Raw genomic sequence first — 27,245 nt, 5'->3', positions numbered from 1 at the left:
ATCCTCCCCCCTCCCTCAACGATTAAACCCATTAAGGGGGGGGGGGGAGATAATGGGGAAGGGGGGACCAGGGGGAGATGCTGGGCGGAGATAAGCCAGGCAGTTCCTGCGGGAGGAGGATTGGACTGGAGGATGATGCAGAGCGCCGGCCCAGAAGGCAGTCCTGGTCGTGCCCCGGCTGGCTCGTTTCACTACACAGACCCTTCCGCGCCCGCCGACTTCCACCCTCCCACCTCACGGCAGCTCAGATGCACCTTCTACAACGGGCCCAGCGACGCCTGCGCCACCGGCCCCTTCCCACAGGCATGGCACCCGCTGCCCCCGGCAGCCCCGCCTGCGTCATTCGCTTCGCTGCGCCAGGGAGCCGGGGACTCTCTCCGGAGGGGCCGGGGCAGGGCTGTGCGTGGAGCATGGGCCCAGGGGGGAGGCTGTTCTGGGAACAGGCTGGGGCCGCGGCATTGGAAGGAAGATCCCGGCCCGCGCTATGGCTTGTTTAACGTCGCCGGGCGGTGCCCGGGAAGGGCTTCTTTTCGGCAAGAGAGCGGCTACCGCCGGGCAACTACAGGCCGGGCGACCCCCCCCACCCCAGGGGCCTGAGCTAAGGGCAGGGGACAGAAAAGGGATCCAAGTCCCCAAGACACAGTCCGGTCACAGCCCCTCTGGCGAACACCTGCTAGACGGGAGCTTCCCATCTCTACGGGCCTGGGGCTGGAGTGGAGCTGGCAGCCGAGAGGAGCCAGGCCCCGTAAATCACAGATCTGGCTCTCCGACGCAGCATTTCCCCCTAGCATGGCCCAGGAGAGCAAGACCTTCTGCAGGAGGGCCAGCACCGTGCAAAGAGAGCCTCAGAAGCCAGGCCTCCCATCCCGGGGCCAAGAGCGAGCTTCAGCGAGACACCAGCTACTGCCTCGCCTCGCCCTGGGAAAGAGAGAATCCCCTGGGCAGGGCACACTGATGTGAGGGCCAAGCCGGCAGCAGAGGGGGAGGCACCGCATCTCCACGCCCGGAGCAGGATGGCAGCACATGGAGGAAAGAGAGGGAACAAACCCGCCCACGGTGAGCAGCTGCTCGTTTTCCCGAGAGAGCTGGGCGCCCCGTGGAGCGTGTTCTCCCCAGAAAAGAAATGGGCTCCACCCCAATACAACCCCCCCCCGTTGAAAGCTCTGGGGCCCCAGAAAAGAGAGGGGGAAAAGAAAAAAAAAAAAGAAAGCAAGAGAGAGACACAAGAAGAGCCGGAGCCTGAGAAAAAACAGCCCTGCTGATAGCAGAGAGATTGGTTTCAGACGGAGCTGCTCCCTTTGCCAAGTCTATACCCTATCTAACCGGGGTGTAGTTACTTAACATTCATCACTGGCTGAACTCTGTAACTTTATCAGCTCTCAAGCATGGCGCCATCTGAGGGCCCGGCCATTCTCAGCTCTCAGATAGGCCAGATAAAACACTGATAGATTACAGGAGATTGTTTCACTTCAGGGGACGCGATTACTAATAGTAATAGCAAGAGGGCCCACATCATATCAAACAGGCGGGGGGGGAAAGGGGGGGTGGAGAGGAAAATAATGAGAAAGAAAATACAGGAACAATGGCAATGAAGTGACTTTACGTTTCAGATAGGGCCGATAAAGCACTGATAGATTTTAAGGGAGGAATGATTCTAATAGAGCCATCCCCAGCCCTCAGACACATCAGATGGATAGAAACAGATTGCTTCACAAAAGGGGATGTGACTTTTAATGCAATCCTGGCTTTTCATCTGATAGAGGAGGTGGAAGGAGGGAAGAGGGAAAGGGGGGAGGGGGAGAGGAAGGGTAAACGGAAGGGAAAAAGTGTTCAAAATGACGCACACACTGGCCAGACATAAAGGCTTTGGCTTGAGTCTGGGCTTCTATGGCCCCTTCCATCCAGAAGCTCGGATAGGACTGGGTGCCATTTTTCAGATGGGGAAACTGAGGAAAAGGTGAAGCAGTCAGCCGTGGCTCGAAATAAAACCCCGCTCTCCCCACTCCATACATTAGCCAGCTGACTGCGTTTCCTCTCACATCCTGGTTTTTAAGCACGGGCTCATTAAGGCCCAGTCGCAGTAGTCCCTCCCTATCCAGCAAAGCACAGAAAACACACGTTCAAAATGAAGCATGGAGTTAAGTTCTGCTGGAGTAATGGGCCTGAACTGCGTACTTCAAGTCAAGCACAGGGTTAAGGGCTTTGCTGAAGAAGGATGCATGTAAGCACGTGCTCAGAAACTCTGCTGAACGGGAGACGAATAGCACAATTCTAACCCAGGGTTAAGTTTTAAATCAAAGGAGGGTATTTCAGTTCTTACAGTTCTCAGCACTCTGAAGAATCCCAGAGCAAGCAAGCTATTTCCTTCAGGGGCGTGCATATTTTGCAGCGTCTCTTCAGCCGGCTCTGAGTCGCAGCTGTTTAGCAGTGCACGCCGCCGCCACTCATTTAGGACAGGAAGTGAATAACCACCACCTCCAACTGAAGTTACAGAGAAGGGCCTCTGAGGAACTTGAGCAGAGTAGAATTGACCAGGATGGCAAAAAGGGATCTGCAGTGAACAAGAGCTCTGGTTCTATGGGGGCCTCCGTAAGAAGCTGCAGGCGAAGGGGAAGTTTGGGAGGTGTGTGTCGGGCTACAGAGCCAGCACACTGAAGGACAACTCTGCTAGCTGCAGGATAGTTGGGAGCACATTTCAAGTGGTTTCACAGGCCCAGGAAGTCAGATGCTCCAGGTCATCTTTGAAGATGGAGCTTTCAAACGCCCAGTGCGGCTGGCAGTGGAGAGAAGTCTGTCTCTGAGCCAAGCCCCACCCAAGTCAAGGCCCACCTTGGTTCCCCCTGAACCGGCTCCTTTATCCACTAGCAGAGTCTCACTCTCACGGCCTTCCCGTCAGGGCGGCATCTGGGTCTCAGAGCCGCCCCACCCCTTGGCTCGGTGGGAGTTGTGGAGAGCTGAGCAGTCAGCAGCCTCTAGCGTGGGGACACAAGGCCTGGGTAAGAAGATTGCTTGTTCCCTTCCTCCCCTCGAGGTTCCTGGGTGTAGAGAGACCGGAGCAGATTCAGATCCAAGCGTCTGCAATGAGACCCATGCAGCTGCTGTGCCTGCCGACCCAGGCAATCACACACACTTCCATGGAGCAGGGACTAAGGCCCGTAGTGCACAGATCTCAGGAACGGTTTCCACAGCTACCCTGCCTCTTCATCCTTCGAGCACTGCTTACTCCCCCCATCAAGCACACCACGACAGAGAAGTAGTCTAGACAGCCGAAGGGGGAAAGCAAAGCAACATATGGCTCAGGCAGCATCCAATAAGCCCTGGAGCCGTAGACCTTTGGACTCTTGATAAGTTACCATGCTGGCATCTCTGAATCAGCTGCTGAGTGAAGCTGACAAAAGCAGAGGAGGATTCTAGGACAAGCGGGGGAGATCGGTGCCTGCGGCGTGGGGAACCTGCCAACTTAGTCCTACTCATGGCTTAATGGGGAGACGTGCGATTTCGAGGCTTGGAGCAAAAGGTAAGGGAACCAGACACCTGGGTCCTAGTCCCACCACGGTGTCCAACTCCAGCGAGTCATTTAAACACACCCGGCACCTCAGCTTCTCCATCAGAGAGGAGGATCATTCGGTCCTCAGCCCTGCAAGCTGGGTGGTTTTCCTGGGCGCTTGGAGATGCCCGGATAAAAGGTGCAGACTCTCTGTCCCACGGCAGAGAGCCAGGCCAGCATTCTTAATCCTGCATGGTCTACACAGCCCCAGCGGTAAAGCACTTCACCCCTAGCCAGTAACATTGGACTATTACCACCACACACTAGCTAGGATAAAAAGTGCATACGGGATATAAACCCTCATGTTTTAAGGCACGAGCCAGCTCCTCACTGCCAGAGGCTGGGAAGAAATTTCCCCTCTGGGAAGGGCCGGGCACAGTTTTCCATAACAGGGGATTTACACTTCCTTCTGAAGCCTTCCTTACTGCACCCTGGCTGAGACGGGATAACAGACAAGATGGAGCCCCGGCCAGCTGCACAAGGGGATTCCTACATTCGTACTGCCAGACGGATTTTACTTATTTTCCTTCCAAGCTAGAATAAGGCAGCAAATGTTTGCTGACCAGATGCAGCTGTGCACATCCATCAGCCCTTGGGAATGGCTCTCCCAGCTTCTGGCAAGGCAGGAAGGACCAGAGGGAGGGATCTGCTACGTTCGTGGGCAGGTTTGAGGAGCACTTCGGGACTTCCCTGCCAGCACGCAGGACCGTGTCTGGCACCGGGCTCCTTGGGGGCAGGGGGAAGGGTGTCTCTATTAGCAGAGCATTGCTGGGGGTGCCCGTGGGGTGGACACCAAATGTGGGCCTGGGGGGAGGAGGGGGATCTGGACAAGTCTTTAGCCCCTTTCCCCACCTCCATGAAGTCAGCCTCTCCCTGATCTCTCCAGCCAGGACAGGTCTGTCTGAGGCAACAGCTGCTGCTTAAAAAGAGAGAGTGTAAAGAAGCCACTTTTGTTCGCCGAGGGCGCGAGACAATCCACCCGCCTCTCCTCCAGTGTTACGACAGCCAGGCTGCAGGAGGGTCCAACCCCTCCTTCCCCGTCCTCAGTGGGAAAAGGAAAGCACTGGAGTGGCCAAGACCTGCCCAACACAGTGGCTAGCAGCCTGCCCGGCTCCCAGAGTCTTCCTTGCACAGGGCAGGCACGGACAACGCAGCATCGCTTCAGGCACGCTGGATATGGCATGTCTCCTCTCCCACTAACAGCAGCCTCCACGCCAGGCACCACAGGAGGGAGAGAGGGAACTTTCCTTCCCACGTGGCCGGGGAGCAGAGAGGGAAATGGAGAAGGAAGCAGATTCTGCTCTGGATTCACGGTCCACGTCCCCCGGACTTCGATGGAGTTAGTCTCGCTTTACCGGGGAGGGGTTGACGGACGGCAGGAACAAGGCCAGATCAGTTGTGCCTCTCCACACTCCCAGCTTCCCCTGCACAGGGCGGGCAAGGCTCTCTCTCAGATCCACAGCAACGACGCAGCCCCAGCTCAGAAAAGCGCCAATATATGCAGCAAGAGTCTCTCCTCTCCCACCCCTCCCCGGGCCACGCAGCTCCATTTGTGCTCGCTGAGCCTCCAGTGCCGAGGATTCTCAGGCAGAGGAAAGGGCCCGTTCCTGGGACGACAGCTTCTGTGGTTTCCTCAGGTGGCAGCTCAGACCAGATGCAGGCATTTCCCCCGGCACATTACGTAAGCAGCACCGGGGAGAGATTGCAAACGCTTTCCTGCTATTACAGCAGCTGGGAAGAATTCCCTGCAAAAGCAGCTGGTGGCTCATGAAAGAAGCTGGCTGGAGCTTTTGGTGTTGATCACTGGGTTTTAGACCAAGGGATGCTCAGCAAGTCTCTCTGCTTCCCGACCGCAGGTCTGGCTCGAGGAGATGCACAGAGCTTATGGGCTTCTGCCTGGAAGGGAGGGAAAAGTCCTGTCCCCTCCTGGAGCGACAGGATCTGTTCAATCATCCCTTCTGGCTGTTTGCCAGCCACTCTGGCCTGCAAAGAGCTGCAGGAGTCACCAGGACCTGGGACACCAGGTTACTTCCCAAGGAGAGGCAGACAGGCTGGAACGTGCCTCGGTTCTCCCTTCCCCCAACCTTTACAAGTTCGCCCCCACCCCGGTGGGAGCCCAGAAACAGTGGCGGGAGGAGACACTGTTGAGGACTGTCCTTGCTGTGGGAGCTCAATGAAGCAGACGGGTGTTTCTTTACAATTACACAGCCACTCCCCAGGCCCCCTAAGTCTAACGTGCAAACATCACAGCCCTTCCCACAGCAACAGAGCATGATGTCACTGACCATGAGGTGACGTCACTGCAGGATTAAGCAGCCCGGAGATGCCACGCTCTAAGGGGCTGGAGATCTCATTTGAAAACCCTGAAGTTCCTGTGCTTAGAGCCCGGATCAGTGCCGACCACCGATCTGCTGCCTTCTGTTGAACTCATTCGGGAATCTGAGTGGTAGCTTTTCAAGAGGGAAAGCTGCTTCTGCTCGGCTCTTGCTGTCTCAGACTCTGGACAGCCCTACACATTCTCCCCCATTGCTACTCGGCTGAGGCCTAGCTAATGGCCCCTTCAGCCCAAAAAACACACTCAAGCTCTGGCAAGTCCCCACCAAGCTGGAGGGCCGCCTTTCATTCTGGAGCAAAGATGTCCAGTAGAAAGGCCCTGGCCAACCACAGCCAGTGCCCCATGACCTGCGCCTCTCACGGAGGAGGAGACAGAACCCACCAGCTCAATATTCCCACTGCTCCAGCGTGAGAGACACACCTTCTCTGCCTGGGGGTGGGAAGCAAGGAAAGCCCCACAGGTAACTGGCTAGACACCAGCAGAATCTATACGTTCCTAGAGTCCTTTACCTGGACACAGTTCACGCTTCCTTCTGGTCAAACTTCAGGGGACCAGACACTGGGTGCTGGAGAGAGGTGCATCTCAGGTGCGCTGCTAACTGTGCCCGCCGCTTTCCCTTCAAAGGCAGCAGGGTCTTGCTCATACAGAAGGAAAGGGGCAGGCTGGGATGGGTGGGAGGGGAAAAGCGAGCTGTACCGGCCCCTGTTGAATCATCACTAAGATTCTAAATAAAGGGGGAAAAAAACCAGGCCTAGAAAGAAAAAGTTCTGCCCAGAGTTTCCCTAGGTACATCTATGGGCACCTCATCACTGGAGAGAAATACTAGCCAGTCTGTACCAATATTAGATTCTTGCCTGCCTATTACCTACATGGAGATCATCAATACCAGGGGATATCGAGGTCATAGATCAAATTAGAGGACCTTCTAGCTAATCTGGGAACAACTTTCTGTTACAAAGATATTTGCAGTGTCTCTGTAGCCAGGATATTAGAGAGGCAAGCTGGGAGAGCTAAGATCTCTTATTGGACCAACTTCAGTTGGTGAAAGAGACAAGCTTTTAAGCTTACACAGATCTATAGCTTGAGGCCTTCCAATATCTGGAGGAGCTATGAGGCGTCTTTCTAGTCCGCATGGCCAAGTGGTGCACCAGGAGTCGCAGCTTAGCAGAATCTCCCGGGCTACCCAAAACCTCGGGCCAAAGAAGGGCTGGGTTCTAGATGAACGTTGGACAGCCAGCACGATTTCCAAGCTAAGCAAGACAGGACCCTGCAATATACAGGAGGTACCAAACTAGAGTGTTATACATTCATCTATTGACCACAGTGGGCAACGTCGTCTTCACTTTACTGGCAAAAGGCAGTGATGGAGCAAGACAGATTGCCACGGTGTGAAGTAACGGGAGTGCACGATGCTTCCCAAACACCCCAACCCCCAGACATTGGACCACGCAAGGACCCATTTCTCCATTGCCTTCTCTCTCACCACGAGTCACTGGCAAGGGCAACACTGTGCTCCAAGACCTGGTCCACACACTAATCGGCACCAATTTAACTCGATCTAGTTAAACCGGCGTAGGTTTGTGTATAGACACTTCACATTAGGACTGGCTAATTCGGTTTAGTTTGCTTGGGTAAATACACAGGTGCAAACTAAGCCCATCCAACCATCTTTAAACCGATATAAGTGTGTCCACATAGTGGCTAGCACCTGTTTCCAATAAGTCAGTTTAAACACAGGTTTCAGATAAGTCAGTGCAGCTTTCGCATTTCAACGAAGCCCTGACATATAGCAGGCTAAGATACACATGCATTACAATGGCTTTGCCAGTTGGGACTCCACGGTCCAGGTTGCAACCAGAGTTTCATTGTGACTGATCTCTCAGTCGAAGTTCCATGCTAGGAATTTTACAGCACGCACGCGCACGCACACACACACACGTGCATGGACTGCAGACCAGGTGAGGTATTTCCCAGGGACAATTGGCATTTTGGATCACAGCTGACATGGCTCGAGGGGGTGGGAGGATTTCACCGCATTTGGATGCCAACACACTAATCAATAGGGCATTCCAGGCCAAGCTGTGCTTTCAGATGTGCCCCACAGCTTGAGGGAGTCATTCTGCTCTTTGCACATGCATGAGTCTCACGCGGATGCTCTGCAGGCACCAGTCACTTGTGTTAGGAGCGTGGAACACCTCAGCCGAGATCAGACACGGGATGTGAATAGGAAAATGTTGCTTGTAACCCATCATGTAGGGCAACAGGGTCCCACTTGAGAGAGCTGAAAGCTAGGTGCCTCCTTAGTCTGTTGAGAGCCACTGGCATTTGGCCTCTTTCCAGCTGACGGGGCACATCTAAGGCAGGAACTGGCAGACTCAAGGTATTTCCACGTTCATGGGAAGAATGGACTTGAGCTTACAGCACAGCGACCGGGCCTTGGGGATCTGGGTTCAACGCCTGGCTCTGGCACAGCCTCCCTGGGCAAGTCACCTCCCCTCAGCGCCCCATCTGTAAGAGAGATGAAACTGCTTCTCCCCCTTAATCTTCTGCACGCTGATCGATCAGCTTTTCAGGGCACAGACTGTCCATGCAATTGCACAGCACCTAGCACACCGAGGCCCTCAACTCAGAGGGGGACCTCTAGGTGCTACCGTAACGCGAGTAAAATAACCACCCCGGAACCGAACACTTATAGGAGACCAACCATCTGGGCTGGTTTCCACTCCATGCATCACACCCCAAGGCCAGACACCACCCCCGCAGGCGTCTGGGTGCCTCCCCAACCCAAGTGCTTTTCCCACCCTGGACTAGGAGTGGGAAGCGAAGAGGCGGGCCCTGGATCAGAGTCGATCACTTCCAGAAAGAGCAGGAGAGCAGACGCAGCCGGAGAAGTCAACTGGGCCAGGTCAAGGGTTGGGACACCCAGGATTCCCCAGCAACTTTTTTTAAACTTTAAAACAGCGGGAGGTGGGGTCCAACTCAAGCCGAACAGGAAACGGATCCTGAGCAGGGAAGCAAGAGGCCCCTCCTGTCCTTCCCTTCCGGCTCAGCCCCACGACTGCTGGTGGCACAAAGGCAGCCAAGTGCTGTGGGCAAAGCACAAAAGGGAAAACAACAGAGGAAGCACTTTTCTGTGCGTGTGGCACTGTGATGTCCCGGGTAGCTCCGCCAACCAGCATGCAGCTGACAAGTTCATTTACCTAGTGCTGCTTTTGTGCTTGCAATGCTGCAGAAACTCGAAGGGGGAAACCCCTAGAGGCTTTCAAAAGGTGTTATTTCCAGCGAAGGGGTCACAGGCATTAGCATAACAGTAAAACGCTAGGCCCTGCTAGGGCAAAGGATCTCAAAGCATTTTACAAACGTCCAGGGAGCCTCACGGTCACTGTGACATAGCTAGGAACAACAAATACAATTGCTGAAATGCACCCACCTTACAGCACATAGCATCCAGTGCTAGGCCAGGAGTGCAGACTGGGGCAGTTACCCAGCTGCCCCACAGATGGGGGGTGAATTTGGCTGGGATGCCGAAGTAAACTCCCCTTATCTAGTAGAAAGGGGCCATGAGGTAGCTGAAAGTCATGGCCCGCACTTTAACACTAACCTTAAAGATAGCACCTCCTGCAATACATGCCACCCCGTAAGTCCACACTGGGACAGTGCGGACTCAAAGATAAGATGCCCCCTACTGAATCACACCCACCACTTCCTACAACACCTCGGAGTTCTGGCCCCGTCTTCCTTCGCTCACGAGTTAAGGAACATTGCACGAGGTGCTGCAGCATTCCAAAGACCACAACATACCCCTTGCTGCTGGCGGCAGGAGTTTTGACACATCTGTGGGCACAGCCACGTGGTCCTAGTACAAGCCCAAAATGGTCTTGCAGCTTGAAATGGTGGTGGCAGCCGTTTCCACCTTCCACCCAAGCCAGTTAGCACAGCATATTCCTCCCCCTCCAGAGGTAGCAATCACTGTTTCAACCCGCCTTTCACCTGATGGGCAGACGGAGCGAAACATAAAGCCTTTCTCTCTAGCCACTCATGCCATCCCAGATTTTGTTACATGACGAAAGAAGGGGAGAATGACAAAGGGGTGAGCTCAGCTACTATTCTCTGAGGAGAACAGTACCATTGCCTTGTTGCATTTTGACTTTGTTTGCAAAATGAAAATAAAACCCACCATTAAATTAAAACTGTAACGTTTTATCACCAGCTCCATGAATTATCAAGGCACTGGAGTTTGTGTGTGCACGCTTTTTTTTTTTTTGTTCTTGGCATTTTGGTGGAGCGAGATAAGGGTAAAAAACAACAGAGCTACTCAGAGAGTGAAAAAGGGAGATAGATAACGCAGATACCAACTCCTACACAAAACAGTCCTGGCTTTATCGCTGCTTTTTATCACAGTTCCTTTAAAATAAATAAATAAATAAATGAGAACAGCCCAACCGGAATGGGGCAGCACATTAAAAATGAACTTTATACTGTTTGCTCTTTAGTTTTATATTTAGATGAAACGAGCTTAGATTTTCAGTCGATACCTTCCCAGCACAAGAAGCTGAAAGTTCGGCTCCGCTCCTCATTTGCGTCAAAAAGCAGGCGGCCTAAACGTAGATTTAGATTTAGGAGCCTAAGTGAGAGTGACTTGATTTTCAAATGGCACCAAGTTACAGAATTTAGGAGCCTAGCTTTAGTCAAATCAAGTTCAAGAAAGTTTGGGGTCCTTATTTTGATTGTTATCTGTTGGTCAGTGATGATAGCATCCAGCATCCAGGAATAAAGTTGCTACTCTGAAATAGGTCCTGAGGGTTTTTCGCCTTCCTCTGCAGCATGGGGCACGGGTCATTTGCTGGTGGATTCTCTGTACCTTGAAGTCTTTAAATCATTATTTGAGGACTTCAGTAACTCAGTCTTAGGTTAGGGGTCTGTTACAGGAGCAGGTGGGTGAGGTTCTGTGGCCTGCATTGTGCAGGAGGTCAGACTAGATGAGCATAATGGTCCCTTCTGACCTCAGAGTCTATGAAAATATTGCCTGGTCAGTGATTGTGAGCCCCCGTCCTGCAGATTGAAATGCTGCTACCATGAAGCCAATGGAACTAGATACAGTAGCTACCATGAAATTCAAGTAGCAAGCTGTCCGGAAGTCCAGGGAACAAGCATTGCAATCTGTAGTAACTGTGGGCATGAGGGGAGCCTCAAAATATTACTGGAAGGTTTAGGCTTAAGTTTAAAGTTATGGAAAAGTGATTTGGAAAGATTTCCACCAGACCCATTTTATGGGACACCCAGAAACTGGAGGGGAATCGGAGTCAGATATAGTAGGACCCCGACCAAGCCCTTTGTCTTTATGAATTTAGCAGACTATGTTCTGTAGAACCTAGCGTCCCTCCAAGCTCACTCATCTACTCTCCGCTTTGTGAGAAGAGCGTTTGTTGGCTGACTGCGCCCCCTTTGCTGCCTTCATTCGCCTCAGTGACATGCCAGAGAGAGATGCAGGCCTAAGACATTTTGGCAGCGAGAAGAAAGGACTATGAACAAACCTAGGACTTGGAAGGCCCCGATTCAATTCCCAGCTCTTCTACCGACTTCTCACGGGACCTTGGACAAGTCACTTAGTTTCCCATACGTACAACGGGATAACTGCACTGCCCAGCCTCACAGGGGATAAAGACAGTAAAAATGATAAGCCACTCAGATCTTACAGTGATGGGTGTCATGTAAGTAGCTAACCTGGAAGGTCAGGTTGGTTCCTGACAGCGGACTGAAGGCAGCCCACATTGGTGATACAAGTTAAAAACCAGGATTATCCGCTCAGAGGTGTGGAGGGAACATTAGGGAAGAAAATAAAAGGTTACAATTAACAGCTATCCAGCCTCGTCTTTGGCTCCAGAGTCCAGACCTTCACCCGAGTTACCACTGGAATTGGCTCTTGGCAGTCAGCGTTCCCAGCGCACTGTGATTAGTGACCTCAGTGTGAAAACTGGAAACAGATCGCTTGGTTAGTTATTACAGGGTTGCCAGCCTCAGGCGGGTTGCGTACAACAGTGTGTTAGTGTAGGGTTGCTCGTCAGTGTCGAGCGATCGGCACGTCGCTGGGAAAGTTTGATCAGAGCGATTTTACAGACTGATGTGAGCGGAGAGGGGTAGTAAAGTTTGGGCTGACCTGCCGCATCCACACATCCTTAAGCAGTGCTCCCTGCTGGGAAACTCATAACAGACGCGCTGCTGCGGCAGATGGCGCTTTATGGTGGCATGGGGCAAAACCTGATTTCATGAACAAATAGTCAAGCTACTAATAGACTTGCTGAGAGAATACTCCCTTACTAAAGTTCTGCAGCGGCTGTTGTTGGGACCAGATGCATCATCCTAAAGGCTTGAAAGGAAAAGCTTTCAACAGAAGTGTTCAAGCGGAACGCTGAGCTCTTGAAAGGAGTAACAGCGTGGTTCAGTGCTTGGTCTGGAGCGGGACTCAGAAAATGCACTGGAATCCCAACTCTGCCATTGATCTGCTGTGTGATCTTGGGCAAGTCACTTAACCTTGCTCCACCCATTTGGCCTTCTACACTTAAGTCAATTCAGATTGAAGCCTGCTCTACACTACAGAGTTAGGTTGACGCAAGGCTGCTAACGTCGACCTACCTATAAGGGTGAACACTTATATTTCGCCCCTGCCAATGAAACTGCCCCATTACGCCGATTTAATAACTCCACCCCCACCAGTGGCAAATAGTCACAGTTGATGTAGTTAGTTCAATGCAATGTCAGCGTAGTCACTGCACTGCTTACGTCGACCGTCACTGGCTTTCAGGAGCCTTCCCACAATGACCCACACTAACAGTACATGGGAGACACCCCAGGGTACAGCAGGCAGTACTGATGGAGATTCAGAATGGGTCGCTCTCTCCCCCAAGTCCGTGTTTTTTAGACCCACGGAGTGCTTCATCCACAGACTGCAACACGCTTTGCAAGAGGTCAGTACCCTTGCAAACCTAGGTTATCCCTATTTCTCAGACAGACACTGAGGGGTTAAGGGACGTGCCCAAGGTCATAATGCAACAACAGCTTCCATGCAGGTGTCCTTTCTCCTGGGTCCCCAATGCCCCAACACAATGTAGAAGTTGACTGCACTGCTGGTGGGTCCAGTTTCCGATGACACCTAAAACACGGGCTTTGCAACTAGTGGTCGCTGGAGTTCCCACGGGAGTTCCTCACTCTCTGCCACCCCCACAGTGGTAGCCCCAATATTCTAGGCAAATTCCAATGAGGATATTTCACTTGGATATGGCCACTTCCGATTCCTGTCCACTTCCTATTCAGGTGCTTCTTAAACGCAGCACACAGAGGAAGATTCTGCTGGGAAGCTGCAGAACCAGCCTTAGACAAGGACTCCCTGTGAATCCTACACCCATTCCCTTTGGGCAAGTCCCCTGCGGCCCTTGGAAGCAGAGGGGATGGTGCAGTCTAGCAGCAAGCTCAGGAAGCCCTTTCTGCCATGGCTCCTGGCATCCGATCCCAGGACGCAAGCTACAGGGCTGCAGGAGGAGGTTCGAATGCCAGTGGGTAAAGAGCCAGGGATTCAGATGGCAATCAATCAATTTACTCTTCTCAGGAGATTCTCCCTGCTTGACAGCCCCTCCCCCACCCATCTCTTTACAAAGGCAAACCCCCTCCGATGGGGAATCCTAACGGGTCAGAGGCTAAACTTAAACTTGGGGAGGAAGAGAGACTCCGAAAGCTTTGAAATCTTCAAAGCTCTGGCTTGACAACTCCCTGCTGGAAACGGCCTAGATTCATCAGAGTCACGCACACAGCGCGGGGTCTGGGAGTAGCTATATTACACACACAGTACGTTGTCACTAGTCATGCAGTATTGCTTACATATTCAGGCCACCAGGGTCAGGTTATTGGCCAACACACAATACCCTTATAGCAGAATTATACGGCAGCAGTGGCCCGAAACATTAAAGCTTACAATGGGGTCAGCGCTGCGGTTTGGATCTTGGCCGTAGGAGGTTTTGATAAGGGATATGCCAGGCGTTTAGTGTGCTGCTTGTTTTTAAGTGGCTCCCAGGTGCCAGAGCTAAGGCATATTCCAGTTACAAGTCAATATACATGCAAATATGCAGAGCGTCCCCTTCCTGGACTGCATGGGAAACAGAGCCTGGGGCACGAAAGGTTTCCTTGTGTAGTTTGAGAATGATCAGGGCCTGGCTTCCCATCTCACCCACGTGAATCTGGCACCTAGGACTTGCCTTTCCCCTCAATAAAAGGTGCAAACTAGTAACCGCTTTACCCTCCACTCACAGCATCAGGGCTTAAATGGCATCTGAATCGAAACCCAAATGCAAATCTTTGATGGTCCGGATGCGTCCTAGCAGGAAAAAACCCTATTCAGGAAGGGCTGGAGCTTTTCACAGCAGAAAACGTGGGGCAGAGCGAGGAGGAGAAAAAAAATAAAAATGGACTGAACATTTCCCCCCTCCCCTTGCACTCCCTTCTCTACCTTCTTTTTGAAAAACATAATTTATCTGTGTATTATCAAGAAATCCAGACACTTTAATCAGTGAGCTATGAAGTCAGTATTTCCATTCTTATCTAGTGGAGGAGTGGAAATGGAGAGCAGATAGGCAGCTCCCAGCCGGTCCGTGGTGGGGAATGTTAATGGGAGAAGAGGGAGAGCTATTGGCTACTGAGCTTCGGCTATCTCCACCATTATCAAGCTGTTATCAATTCAACCATCACAGCGCAGTAATGGGGCCAGTTCAACTTTCCGCATTATCATAGGAGCTGAAACCTGCATGAGAGGCCTCAGCTGGGAGACAGAAAAGTGAGTAAGCGGCTGAACTTCACATTTTAAAAGCAAAGGAAGGGGGGCCGGAGGGAGGGAAGAAAAGCCAGATGAATCAATTCAAAAGCAGGAGAATTAAAGAGGCGCTATAGGCGGAACAGACCATTTAAACTGGGCAAGGAAGCCAAGCCTGCGTGAGCAAGACAGGATTATTTGTGTTTGGTTTCTGGAAGGAGAGATCTGAAAGACTCCATCTCAAGTCCATCCTGGTCAGACAGCTAGTAACTCACGCGTGCCAGCTGTCTTGCTCCAGCTTGTACGGAGGTGCCTAACCAAGTAGCAGCAGCATCCAGGCAGGAGAGCAACGGGAAGCATCTTTCCAAGGGGGCTACAATTTGTCAGTCCTCCCTGATGTCAGAGCTCAAGATCGGCTGACCAGCATTAGGCTGCGAACTCCACAGGACCAGGGGCCAATTCTATGTCCTCTGTTTGCGCAGCACCTAGCATGCCTGGGCACAGGGCCTACAGGTGCTGCCATCAAAGAGATCATAGTTCCAGGCTGCAGGAAATCATGATTTAAAGAGAGAAAGGAATAAGGCATGGAAGGATGGGAGAAGTCAGCAAACAAGAGTGGCCTTTACAGGAAAGGAAGTGGTCAGGATGGGAAATGGGGACAGAGAGAAGTGAGATTGAATTAAGAGAAGGACAGGCCAGGTGTTAAGGGCAGGCAGGCCTAACTTCCACAGACATTTGAAAAGGGGTGGGACAGAAAGAGACATAGGGTGTAAATTCATTCAAGGTGTAGGTGTCACCAGAAACCTTCTTGGCTCACACGGTGACTCAACTTGCACCCCACCATGGGACGTGCACATACAAGCCCTGAGATGGAGATTTCGCTGGGAACCTCTGCATGCCATTTGTGATCATACATACTCCCAAGAACTGCACTGCGTGCACCGTTGGGTGTTGGGCCACCTCTCCGCCCAGATCCTTGCACTGGCCCCCCGTCAGCGTAGCCTGTCAGCACGTCTCCTCCGGAGCGAAAATGTAAGGTCTCTGTGCTGGTGAAAGATGCCAGATTTACAACCCCAAAGACTAAGCTCTCTGTTTACCCATTAGACAAGCACAGCACAGGCAGGAGCTTCCTTCCTCCAGGCCCAACAGCATGTCTCAACTTTGACCTCAGCTGGGAGTTCAGCCCCTGAATCTCATTCAATCCTACATCCCTCAGCGGACACTGAACTGGGGCCCTGGTGAGCAGCTTCAGGGGCGGCGGCAGAACGACGAGGGGAACACGCCCACTAGGAACTGAGCCAAGACCAAATCCATCGCACACAGGCCCGCTGGACCGCCGTCAGACGGCTGGAAGGGACCACGTGCCGCGAGAAGCAGGCTGAGGAGGGATTTGAAAAATCCAAAGCCATGCAGAAAAGCCACACTTATTCCATTCCTTTACAATGAACCCCTCTCCCTCGCCCTGCCCCCTTGCTACTGAGTGGGTTGAAGTCACACACGTCATGTCCCACTCCGACTCATGCTAGGTGGGGCAAAGCATGGGTGGAAGGAGAGACCCCCAAATCACGCCCCAGGGTTTATTTAGACTGGCCTTTTCTGCCACTCTGCAAACTGACAAGAACCAGGAAAATAGCGGCTGGGTGGGGAGAGAGGTGGCATGGACAGAAGGGCTTGGAAGGGGGGAAAAAAGTGCAATTCAGTAGGTAGATGAGGATGGAATAGAGCATCAGAGAGTCTGCGCAAGCCACATACAACGGAGTTGGTCAGCAATGTCCTTTCCACTGCTAGTTAAGGACCTTCTGCAGTGAGTTGCAGAGCCCAATGCTACCACAACATGTAGCACCATAAGGAATCATTGGGGGGGGAGAGTGGGGGGGACTTTCATCCAAGGGCAGAACTTGGCTGTAGAGGGTGCTTCAGATTTTGAGCTTACCACTGAAAGCAGCGCCTAGGTCAGGCCACACCTGTCAGCTGGCCGAGCTCCAGGCGACAGAGACGCAGCACCAAAACGCAACCATCGACAGGGAAGAGACACACGCAGAGAACCCAGGGCCACGTCCCAGAGAGGCAGTCCCCTCACTCAGCTCAACAGGCAGGCGGCCTGCAAACGAAATGCAGAGCTGGGGCCGCAGAGAGAACGTGAGCATGAGGGAAGGACCTGTCCCTAGAGGTGCAGTACAGGAAACTCCACATCCCACGGCACTTCGCAGCCCCCACAATGCTCTCTCGCTCGCTCTCTCTCTCATGCACAACTTCTCTGTATCTGATACTTCTCAGAAGAGCAATACACAACTACAGCCGAAGTCCTGCCTCCACTGTCACATGCACCTGCCTACCTTTGAGCTGCACAGATCAGATCACATTTAGGTCACTTATCATGGGGCTGGAAGCCAGAGTAGCTAGGATATTAGGTTTAAGGTATCGGGAAGCCCTCTTATTCCACTCCCAGTGCTCAGGAGTCTCTGCTGGCCCTCTAGTGCACATGCCACAAGGTGTCAAGATGATCTGGGAAGCAGCCTGCTGACGGAGCTTCTCTACATCCCGGTTCTCCACAACTTGCAGTCTCTACAAATCCGTGCTTATAATAAATGAATAATAACGATGTTAAATAGGTCTTTGTGCTCGCTGCTGCCCTCAGCGTCGTCACCGCAATGGGGACAGATCTCTGAATTTCTTACTGCAATAGCACATTCCCCTGCCATCCGAGGTGAAGGAAAACCTCTATACCAGTAAGGGGTGACCCACTTGGGCAGCTCTCCTTCCAGCCAGTAATAGGCAATGCTACCTGTCTGATTAGCCAGTTGTTTTGTTTTTTTTACAGCAACATTGATTCATAACTCAAAGCAATTCTTGCTATGGAAAAAAAAGAGGGGCCTGGTTTCTTTTTAATAAAAAAAATTGATGGGCTCGCCCTACGAGATTAAAAAAATAATATATCAGATTAACAAATTAGAGAAACACATTTCCTTTATACACTGTTGAATGGGAGATGTCACAAAAGTATGTTGATATGAGAGAGAGGAGATAACGAATTATTTTGGAGGAAAAAAAGCAGTGGAAGGCTGTTATCTGAAGTGACTCATATATACACTCCTTAACCCTATTCCAGCCCAAGGTCAACAGTTACATTCCTTTCAGCATTTCATCCCTTCCAAAAAAACATGTTGCTACAGGAACAACAAGGAGTCTTTACTGCTGCAGTGATCTGAAGGCGGAACTTTATTACCACGGAAACACTTGAACTTAAGTGAAATATAAATCCGGAGTTCTGTCTTGTCAGCCTCCACTGTCGAAAAAATCATGAGTCAAGTAACAAAAAAAATTCTTAAAAAAAAAAAACCAAAACAACCAATAAATATGGGGTACTTTTTCATTGCCTTTGGTTTCGGAGTTTTTAGGTTACATTCAGGACACGTTTTCAAGCTTTCCTCCACCACCATAAGGGCAAGAAACTTTTTAAAGTGAAAGCTAAGAAGCTTGCATGATCACAGGATTCCAGGAACTGGGGCTTCAAAAAGACATCAAATATCATGAGAGTTGGAAACACTGATGTCTCCCATGCAGCCTGTTTGACTAAAACATCTCAACACAGAGGAAAGCCCTGGGGAAACAGCTCCAGGAATCAAATAATTTTACACTTGTTTTTTTAAATGGGGCCCGGGGGGGGGGGGGGAACAGTTTGATTTTGTTTGTAAATCAAGTCAGTGAAGAAAACCGACAAAGTTTCCCCACTAATGTTGTTTCCCCATTAAATTCTTCACCATCTATGCTGTTTGCTTCCTTTTTGCAGTTCTTTCCTCATAGACAATGACTAGAAACTGACTAGGCTGACTGTAATCTCCATTTCGAAGCCTGAAACACTAGCCCAAGGCTGTAATATTTGGCTCTCATACCGGGTAGGAAATGTTTAAACAAAGCTTCCCGAGGACCAAGAATCTCAGAAGCACTTGGAGTGCTCAGTTTATGATGCCTTAAAGGGGCTTCAATTTTCAACAGACGGGTTGTCTTTATATTTTGTTTTGTATCTTAAAAAAGACCTAATATTTTAAGCCAAATTTGACCCAAACAGTGCCCAGTTCGACATGTGCAAAAGGAACAATCTGATTCTTCCAGTGAGGTTTGTCCCATTTTGGGGTTTGGGAAGTTTTATCCCTCCAGACTATCTGCGAACCCTCCCCCCCCAATTGTGATTAAAGGAGTTCTTGTTTGGAGTCAGGAATCACATACACAAGCTATTTCGACGCTGTGAGAAGAGAGGCAGTCTGCCACCTGCACGGACACAGTCTGATCTGGATCGGATTTCCCTTGGCTCTTGCTTATTTCACTGCTTAGATTTTTTTTAGAGCCGCATGTATGTGCACTCAGGCACTGGACTGGAAAACTTTGGTCTGTTCCTAGCTCCGCAAATAACTGCCTTCATGGAATGGGGCAAGCCACTTCCTCCCTCTGCATTTCAAGTCCCTATGTGCAAAATGGGGACTATAATTCCTTACCTCACAGAGGCGCTAGGAGAATTAATCCATTCATGCCCCCTCTGCAGAGAGCGGGAATAGCCTGTATTATCAAGTTACCATCCCTCCATAATCAGGGCTGCAACGCCCTTGGGAAAATATCACAGCCTGGCTGATCAGCTGGCAACTTGGCTGAAGGGGATTGTCCATCGTGTAGATGAGAGAAACCAAGGGCTCGTTCAGCAATGCAAATGGGCTTTGGATCTGGAGCAAGGGAACCCTGAGTTCTGGGCCACAGCTGCCCCTCCAGTTCATCCAGAGAGCAGCCTGCAATGACTAAAGGGTTCTACCAACCCAGAGCGCAGGCTGACTATGGCTCCTCTCCAATGGCTGGTGAGCATGCCAACAAGGGGTTTCTCTTGTTGTGATACAGCGACAAGCAACTCCTATGCCTGTGGGCATTCAGGTTGGAGGGAAATCCCCGCTGGGTATGTTTGTAGGTGCTCGGTTTCCCAGCAAGCTGCGATCCACGTCGCACCCCTCGAGCCCCCTGCTTTAGATGCAAGCCTGGTAAGTGAGGAATTCTTTATGGGATGTGAAAGATATAAGGAGCAAATGAGAGAATAGGAGGGGCCTCTTCCCTCCAGCTCCAGAGGTGGAAGGCTGCACAGGGCAGTAAGGCAGAGCTAGGCTACAGTTTGAGGAACCCCTCTGGTGGTCATCAGGAAAGCTTGGATGGCAGACAAAAAAATGCAAGTGTCCCCTCCCCCGGGGGCCCTGGAAGCACCCAAATGCCAGATCTGCTGCAGCAAATAGCATGAAATGCCATCTCTCCTGTACCATCCCCGCACAGCTCCTCCCAAGGACCCAAGAACGGACATGTGCTTTGGCATTCCGTAAAACAGGTTCTGCCACTGGCACTGCGCAGTGTGAAGACACGGGCTATGCCCAACTGCAGTTAGTTTCTTCCAGGGCAGCCCTTCTTTGGCTATGGGCACAGGAGAGGCACATCACTGACATAGTGTGGCGTTCAGACAGAAGAGCCCAACAGCTGGCCTGCAATACTCCTGAGTTATTCTAGCGGCTTCTTAGGAAGAACCAAGCAGTTTCCAGCTTCATTCATTGGTTTCTCTGCTACACACAAGATGTCAGAGATGGAAAGACGCCGCCTGGCCAGCGGAGTGGATAAACTAGACAGAGGAACATAAAACACCCGCCAAGAAACACCAGGGAAGCTCTCCCTGTCATTTGTGTCCGTTTGTTTTACAGTACCTAGAGGGCTCAAAGAGAAATCAAAGTTCCTTGGTGCTGGCCACTCTGTGGGTACGCAGGAGAGTCCTTGCTCTGGAGCGTTTGCAATCTAAGGAGGTTTTAGCATGCCCATGTAATAGATGGGGAATGGATGTGCAATGAGACTCACAATTTCCTCACCATCCCACAAGGAATCCGTGGCAGGACAGGGAATTTCATCCAGATCCCCTCAAGTCCCAGTCCAGTAGCTTAAACACAAGGCCATTTCCCCTCATGCCTTTTAATATCACCAACGGGCACAGCAGGTTACCGAGGGTGGCAAGTGCCTGTGGAAGAAAAGCAGTGAGGGGGAAGATCAGGTGTGGGCACTTGGTACCCTAGGATGGAGAGGGACATGCAGGTGGAGGGGACAGCATGGCGCAGAGCATAGAGGCAGGGTGGGAGAAGGATGAGGTGGAAGAGACTCATTGGCAGGAAATAGCCAGCGATGGGCTGATGATTTCCACAAGGACAATTCTTTTCCATGGCAGATGGGTCGCGCAGACCCATCTTGCTGCCATAGAAACAGCAGGTGAATTGAATAGTGAAGGATGTGGAGATACGGTCCATCCCTCCTCCCTTTTAAACCTCATTTTACCCATCCCCTCCCCAAGAGGCGACAGGGCCAGGGGGAGACACCGAAGGGTTGAACTGCACTGAGATGCACTTGGGTTGAGCCTCCAGCATAAGTCGCATGTGGAGAGAAGAGAGATTAGATGGGTGAGTTTATCGTGCCCAAGAGGGTGCAACAGGCCACATGACAAGGAGAGCCCCTGCTCTACACACCGACAAGTTTTAGGCACAGGCGGATCAATGGCAGGCCAGGGCTACTGCAGTGGGAGCTGGGGCATTCCCAGTTCAGACACGTCCGAGTTCAAGCGGTTCTGCCATGTGCTTTGTCTTTGCTAGAAGCTAGCAGGGGTGAGATTTTCCAGGCATGCTCATCGCTGAGCTCCTTCTCACTGGAGTCAGTGGGGGTTTTACCCTGGACCTCAGTCACCGGGAGCTGAGCCAGGCCAGTGCAGAGCACTTCTGGAAAATCCCTCCCTTCGTGTACTATCAGCTCACTTCCGGCAGGGGCTCAAGAAGGATCGAAACAAGAGGGGAGGAGGAGACACACCCGTGGGTAGAGTAGAGGAGGTTGGCACTCCTGGCAAGAGTGACGCAACAACAAACAGGTCTAAATGGGTCTGAAGGGGAGGGCGAAGAGTGAAACTGGATGCAACAGTAATTGAAGAATTCACTGAGGACAGTTTTCATTCATGCCGGTGACCATGACGCGTCCGTTCATTACGCCACGTCATGTTTAGCATTTCTGCTCAGCTACACGTCATAAACCCATTAATGCTACTTATGCAATACCCAGCAATAAGCCTCACAGCAGCCCTCAGCGAGATTAGATTTGATTTGCCCAATTTGTAAAATGGGGAAACCGAGGCACAGAGAAGCAATTTACCCAAGATCATTCAGCGAATCAGCAGCAGAGTTGGGGAAAGAACTCAGGTGTCCCCTGCATTAATCACCCAAAGCCTTGCTAATTGGTGCCACCAGAATGGCTTAGAAGCATCAGAGAAGCACAAGAATTGGGACCATTAGCCACTTGCCTGTTACTGAACATGCTAACTCAGACAGAAAACAAGCAGAGCGAGAGGAGGGCAGGAGGCGCAGTGGGAGGATCTAAAGCCAGGGGGCTAAAGCAGTGGAACTAAAAATAGACTCCAGTCTGGCTACTGTATACCAGTTCACTTCCATTTCCCAGAATTAGCTATAGTAAGTGTGAATGCATTTATCAGGCAAGGCTCAATCCGATATAAATCCTTGCTCATAGGAGTAATTCTTAATAGTCTATGAGAAATCTTTCCTCATGGCAAGTGAAGGACTACCAGAGCTACTGAAAGCGTAAGAACCCACTCCTGCTAACTCCCAGTAACCACACCCATTTCAATAGGGTAACGTGTCTGGAGCCACAGGAACTACTGCTGAGTAAGGAGGACCCTTATTCTTCAATGCTCCCACATCAAATAAAAACCCTCCACCAGATCACACCACTTTCCACCACTATCACAGTTCTGACAGCAGTCCTGTTCCACAAGCTTTACTCACCAGTCTAGCTCTTACTCGAATCCCATTCAAGTCTGGGCAGCTACTTGCATCCTTACGTACGTGCGTAAGGGTCTGCAGAATCAGGCTCATGAATTATAAAGAGATCTAGGCTGAGCAAATGAAACAAAGCAAAATAAAAAAAAAAACCCAGTCCACAAACAAGCTCAGTCTAACAATGTAGAATGCAATTGCTTTCCAATACCATCTATTAGCAATTAAACAATATCCACACCAAATATATATATATGACTATGCTATATTTTTTTTCCTTTTAACATATTTGCTACACTTAGCGGCATGGGAGATAGTGATCGAAAAGAAAAAGTCGGCCTTCTTCAAACTAATGCAACATCTGTAACTGATAAAAGACACCAAAGAGAAATTGTCTAAATTGAACTTACTTTACGGAGGCTTGTGTGGAAAAACTAAAGTGTAGTTGCAGGCCACCCTCTCTCCCCCACCCCAGTCAGATAATTAAAAAGCCTGCCTTAATCATATTTGCAATGGAACAAATTGTTGGAGCCCTTTTGCCTCCTCTTTTCAGTGTTTGTTATTGTAGCGAATCCTGCTCCAGTCTGGTTGGTAGAGATAAGAAGCCCTTATCTCACTTGGCAATCTTTATCAGTATGGAGATCAGGCCCCAGAGCTTATCAGGAATTCAGATCTACTGTAGCTGAAAGCAAAATAGAAAGGGAAAAAAACAGGCAGGCCCATGCAACGACTGTGAGAATTTTCACTTCAAGTTATTCTTTTTAATTTTTTTTTTTAAAAAGACACACACACAGCCACATCAGCAACACCAGATCAATCTCCCTGCTTATCAATTTCCCTAATCTAAAAAGCCAGAACTGTAGCAACATGAACACAGCTGCCAAAAGGTTCACTCATTTTATAATATGTGCCCACACTCCCACGTTTGAAGTTAATAAATGTAACAGGCTATCTAGGTTTGAGATCAGCTCCCTGCTTCTTATCAGCCATTCACATCTATCTAACAGCAGAACAAAAGACACACACAGAAAAAAGAAAAAAAAAAGAGCAGGCAGCTGCATCTGAGCCTGCTGTATTTTCATAGCCTTTGATAAATACTGATGGCGGGGGAGGGAGTCAAATACAGGCTTCATCACTAATGGAATCAGATTAATTACCTGATCTGTTGCTACCCACCCCAAAATCTAGCAGTCACGGGGAGAGAGGGCCAGCCAGTCAAGAAGCACTCAGCCAAAGGATTCTCTATGAAATTAAATATATATAGTGCATAGGGCACTTTTGCCAACTATCTAAACTACCATCAGCTCCTATTTACAATCAGCTTTTGTAATGCCTTAACTCCACCTATCATCTAAGCACAAGCCAGGCCAAAACTACAATGGGGAATGATGAAAGCAGACATCGCTAGCGCCTTCCTTTAATGCCCCTAATAGAGCAGTTATAACTGATGCCTCACAGAGCATATGCCACTAGCCCACTTTTCCCAAAATGATATGCTACAAGTCAAGGAGTTGCAGTATTTTGGCCCTTCCTGCCAACTCCAGGACTGGCAGGCCAAGGATGCAGTTGTTTGCATTTTAGGATTTAAGGAGCTTGCTAAATTAAAAAGCATTAAAAAAAACAAAAAAACACACACACAAAAAACCCAACAGTTGGTTAAATATAGTCCAGCATCTGATCTTTGTCTTATCGCTTTTGGCAATCACATGCGCTCCCCGAGATCTCCCCTCTGAGCCTATCTGCATTTCACATCAAGATGAAAAAGGCAGAACAGAGAAGCACAGAGGAAAAATAAAACAAGCAGATAAGAATCTGGAGGAGGTTTTAATGCTTCAGCTGAGGCGATGTAAGTATAGACTCTATGGAGACAGGTCCCGTTTGTACATTATAGGAGTCTAGTTACCAGAACCCTGATTCATGCATACTTTCCCCTTCTCAGGAGAGTGGAGTAGAGAGAGCAGAAAGGCACTCTCGCAGCACTATACATTTCTAATGACTGTTTTCATGTTGACACATACAGGAAGGGTTCCAAGCTTTCAGCTTTTAATCAGTTTTGGCCATCACCATCAGCCTGAGATCAGCCTCCCACTTTATCATTTCTTCACATCTCTGAAGAAAGCAGAAGAGGAAGGAGAGAGAGCAGCCGTCAGTACAGCTAATGCATTCAGAATGGTGCCCATCCTGGCAAAGTCACAATCCATCTTAAGATCACCTTTTACTCCTTTATTAAGCAGCGTACGTCTTGCAGAGGTGACAAGAAAAGAGCTGAAAATAAATGCACAAGAGTCGTTCCCCGAGACCTAACAACTCACACAGAAAAACTGGATGGAAAGTTTAAAATAAAGCCTGGCAACAGATCTAGTCTGGAAGACAAATTTGCATGCTATTAATATGTACCCTCTTCAGTGGAGCCTTGGCAGACCTGAAGGGCACTCACTTCCTGTCACAAAAGGGTGTGTATCCCACACACTGAAATATGCTTATCAAGAAAAAGATCAGCATTGTTATTTCAGCAGCTGAGTGTTCAATGCAGAGATGCTACCACTAGCTTTTATAGTCACTTCAGCTAATTAAAATGGGATAGTTACACAGAAGCCCAGTCATTTGCTTAATGCCACCAAGAAAGTGATTTTTTTGTTATCAGCAATATTTGTCATGCCACTGCAAAAAGAAAGGCGCAGAAGTTGGATGAAACTTTTTTTTTTTTAAAGGCAGATAGAAGTTAAAAGCAACTATTTTTAACTTCCATCCTTCTAAAGGTCTAGTTCAGTCTTATCAGCAGAATCACCCCAGGCAGGCAAACAGGTAGATGCAATTCAGTATTGCAATTATTTCAAGGGGAAGATAAAGTAATATTATCACACGATGGCCGATTTTATCCCCCAACATCTCTGCTTTATCACCAGTTTAGATCGGGAGAAAAGAAAAAGTAGCTAAACCTGTCAGTGGAAAAGTTCCAGCAGTTTATAGAATTTCCCAAGAATATGCAACAACAATCTCTTTCATCTTTGCCAGACCTGAAATCAGATTCTCCTTGGTTGATCAATTTGGATCTCTGGGAGAATGATAATCCAGAGGTATTATCATCAGCAAGGGGAAACTTGGACAGGGACAGAAATACGCAGTAATCCAATGGCAGTCTCTGTCGAGCTTTTATCAGAATACTTTTATCAATTCTTCCAGATTTTATTTTTGTTGAAGAGTGAGGTGAGGTGGAGAGGGGTTCCCCATAACAAAAAGGATGGGGGGGGGGAATAGCAGGGAACATTTTGGGAAACAAGATTTGCAAAGGAATGTCTAAAAAAAATGATATGCACAGCACAGTGAGCAGATCTAGGATAAGATGGTCCCAGTTAAGGATCTCCAAATACTTTGCATCACATTTTTTAGAAGTCCCTTCGATGAGGCTTTTTTAATGCAATGGCTGTGAGTCAAGCACAGATAAGATCACAATTTCAGACCGTCCCGACAGAGCGATCTTATCAGGGTGGGACTTGCTGAATGGAATATTTTAAAACTTTATCTCGGCCTTTATCAGCGGTGGTTCTATCAGGCTGAAACATCTCTGGGGAAGGAGAAAGGTTGGGGGGGGGGGGGGGAAGCGGCGCTGGCACATAAAACAGGCAAGCAAGCTGGACACAAAACTTCTGCAACCACATGCAGAAAAATCCCCACAGCGGTGGCCGACCTAACTGGGCCATACCGTGTGCCAGCAGCATGCACACCCAGCACAGATCTGTCCTGTGCAGATTAGATTACATGTCACCGTGCAAACCAGCCAGCACCAACGGAGGGCAGGCGAGAGGTGATCTGGAGCAGCCCGGGACGCCCCGAGCACAGGGAAACGCCAAGGGGAGCTAAGTGACAAAAGACTCGACCTGAGCAGCTGCCTGCGGGGACTAGGGACCAGCCAACATCCGCCTCCTCTCAGGGCGACGGAGGCTCTGCTTAGGAAAGGCTTGGGAACCTTGTGGTGTAACGACCATGCACACAGGCTGCAAGAGCTCCGGACCGGGCTGCAGGACAGGCTCCCTTCGCCCAAGGAAGCGAAGCGGGGCATTGCCCGCTCAGGAGGGAAGCCGGGGGGGGGGGGGGGGGGGGGAGATTCCGGACTGACTCTAGTTGGGAAAACAGAGCCCAGCGGTGAGAAAAGGGATCCACGGACACGGCCAGCTGGTGCTGGGAAGGGGAGGGAGGGGGAACGCAGGACTCTGGGCTAGGGCTCGCTGTGCAAGGGAGAGGACCCAGATGTACTGACAGCTGGTGCCGGGGGGGGGGGGGGGGGGAAGAGGTGACCCAGGGTCACTGACAGCTGGTGACCGGGGCTGGGGGGGGGAGGGGAAGAGGGGGTGCAAAGTTGGGCACTCACGTTTGATCTGCCTGGGGTTGCTCTGTTTCCTCCTGGACATTGCTCGGCAGTCAGCGTGCCCGCTCCCTGCTCCGGCTGCTCGGGCGGCGGCGGCGGCGGCAGCAGGTCGCTGGCAACTCGGGGGGGCGGCGGGCACCCGGCTCTCATGCCCACCAGGCGCTCCCAGGGCTGGGGAGGGAGGGTTCGGAGCCCCGGCGCGGGCAGACGGGCCCCGGGCTCCCAGCCTGTGTCTCGGCACCGTCCCGCTGGCTGGCGGGGGGCTGGGAGGGGGGGAACCCGGGCTCCCGCCGGCGGCCACTAGGGTCCGACTCGGATTTTTCTCAATGGAACCTGAAATGTATCAAACCCGCTGAACGTTCCAT

At 50.6% G+C, this 27,245-nt stretch overlaps 1 protein-coding gene across 2 annotated transcripts in view; it reads right to left on the bottom strand.

The window, feature by feature from the left end:
• The window catches only part of ZFPM1 (zinc finger protein, FOG family member 1), a 112,422-nt gene extending 85,206 nt beyond the window's left edge, over positions 1-27,216 (bottom strand). Inside the window, exon 1 of one of the 2 annotated variants that reach the window (XM_067540220.1) lies at positions 26,884-27,216. In XM_067540220.1, the coding sequence (XP_067396321.1) occupies positions 26,884-26,923 (40 nt within the window). In that variant the 5' untranslated portion in view covers positions 26,924-27,216. Of the gene's footprint in view, positions 1-15,597; positions 15,651-26,883 lie in introns of those variants that run through there. The other variant, XM_067540222.1, reaches the window with a different exon arrangement.
• Positions 27,217-27,245: the final 29 nt, after the last annotated feature.

This window comes from Emydura macquarii, unplaced genomic scaffold (assembly GCF_026122565.2).
Source record: "Emydura macquarii macquarii isolate MOO-44397 ecotype Brisbane River unplaced genomic scaffold, CSIRO-AGI_Emac_v2 contig_561, whole genome shotgun sequence".
Taxonomy (NCBI): domain Eukaryota; kingdom Metazoa; phylum Chordata; order Testudines; family Chelidae; genus Emydura; species Emydura macquarii.
This window is presented reverse-complemented; position numbering and strand designations above follow the sequence as displayed.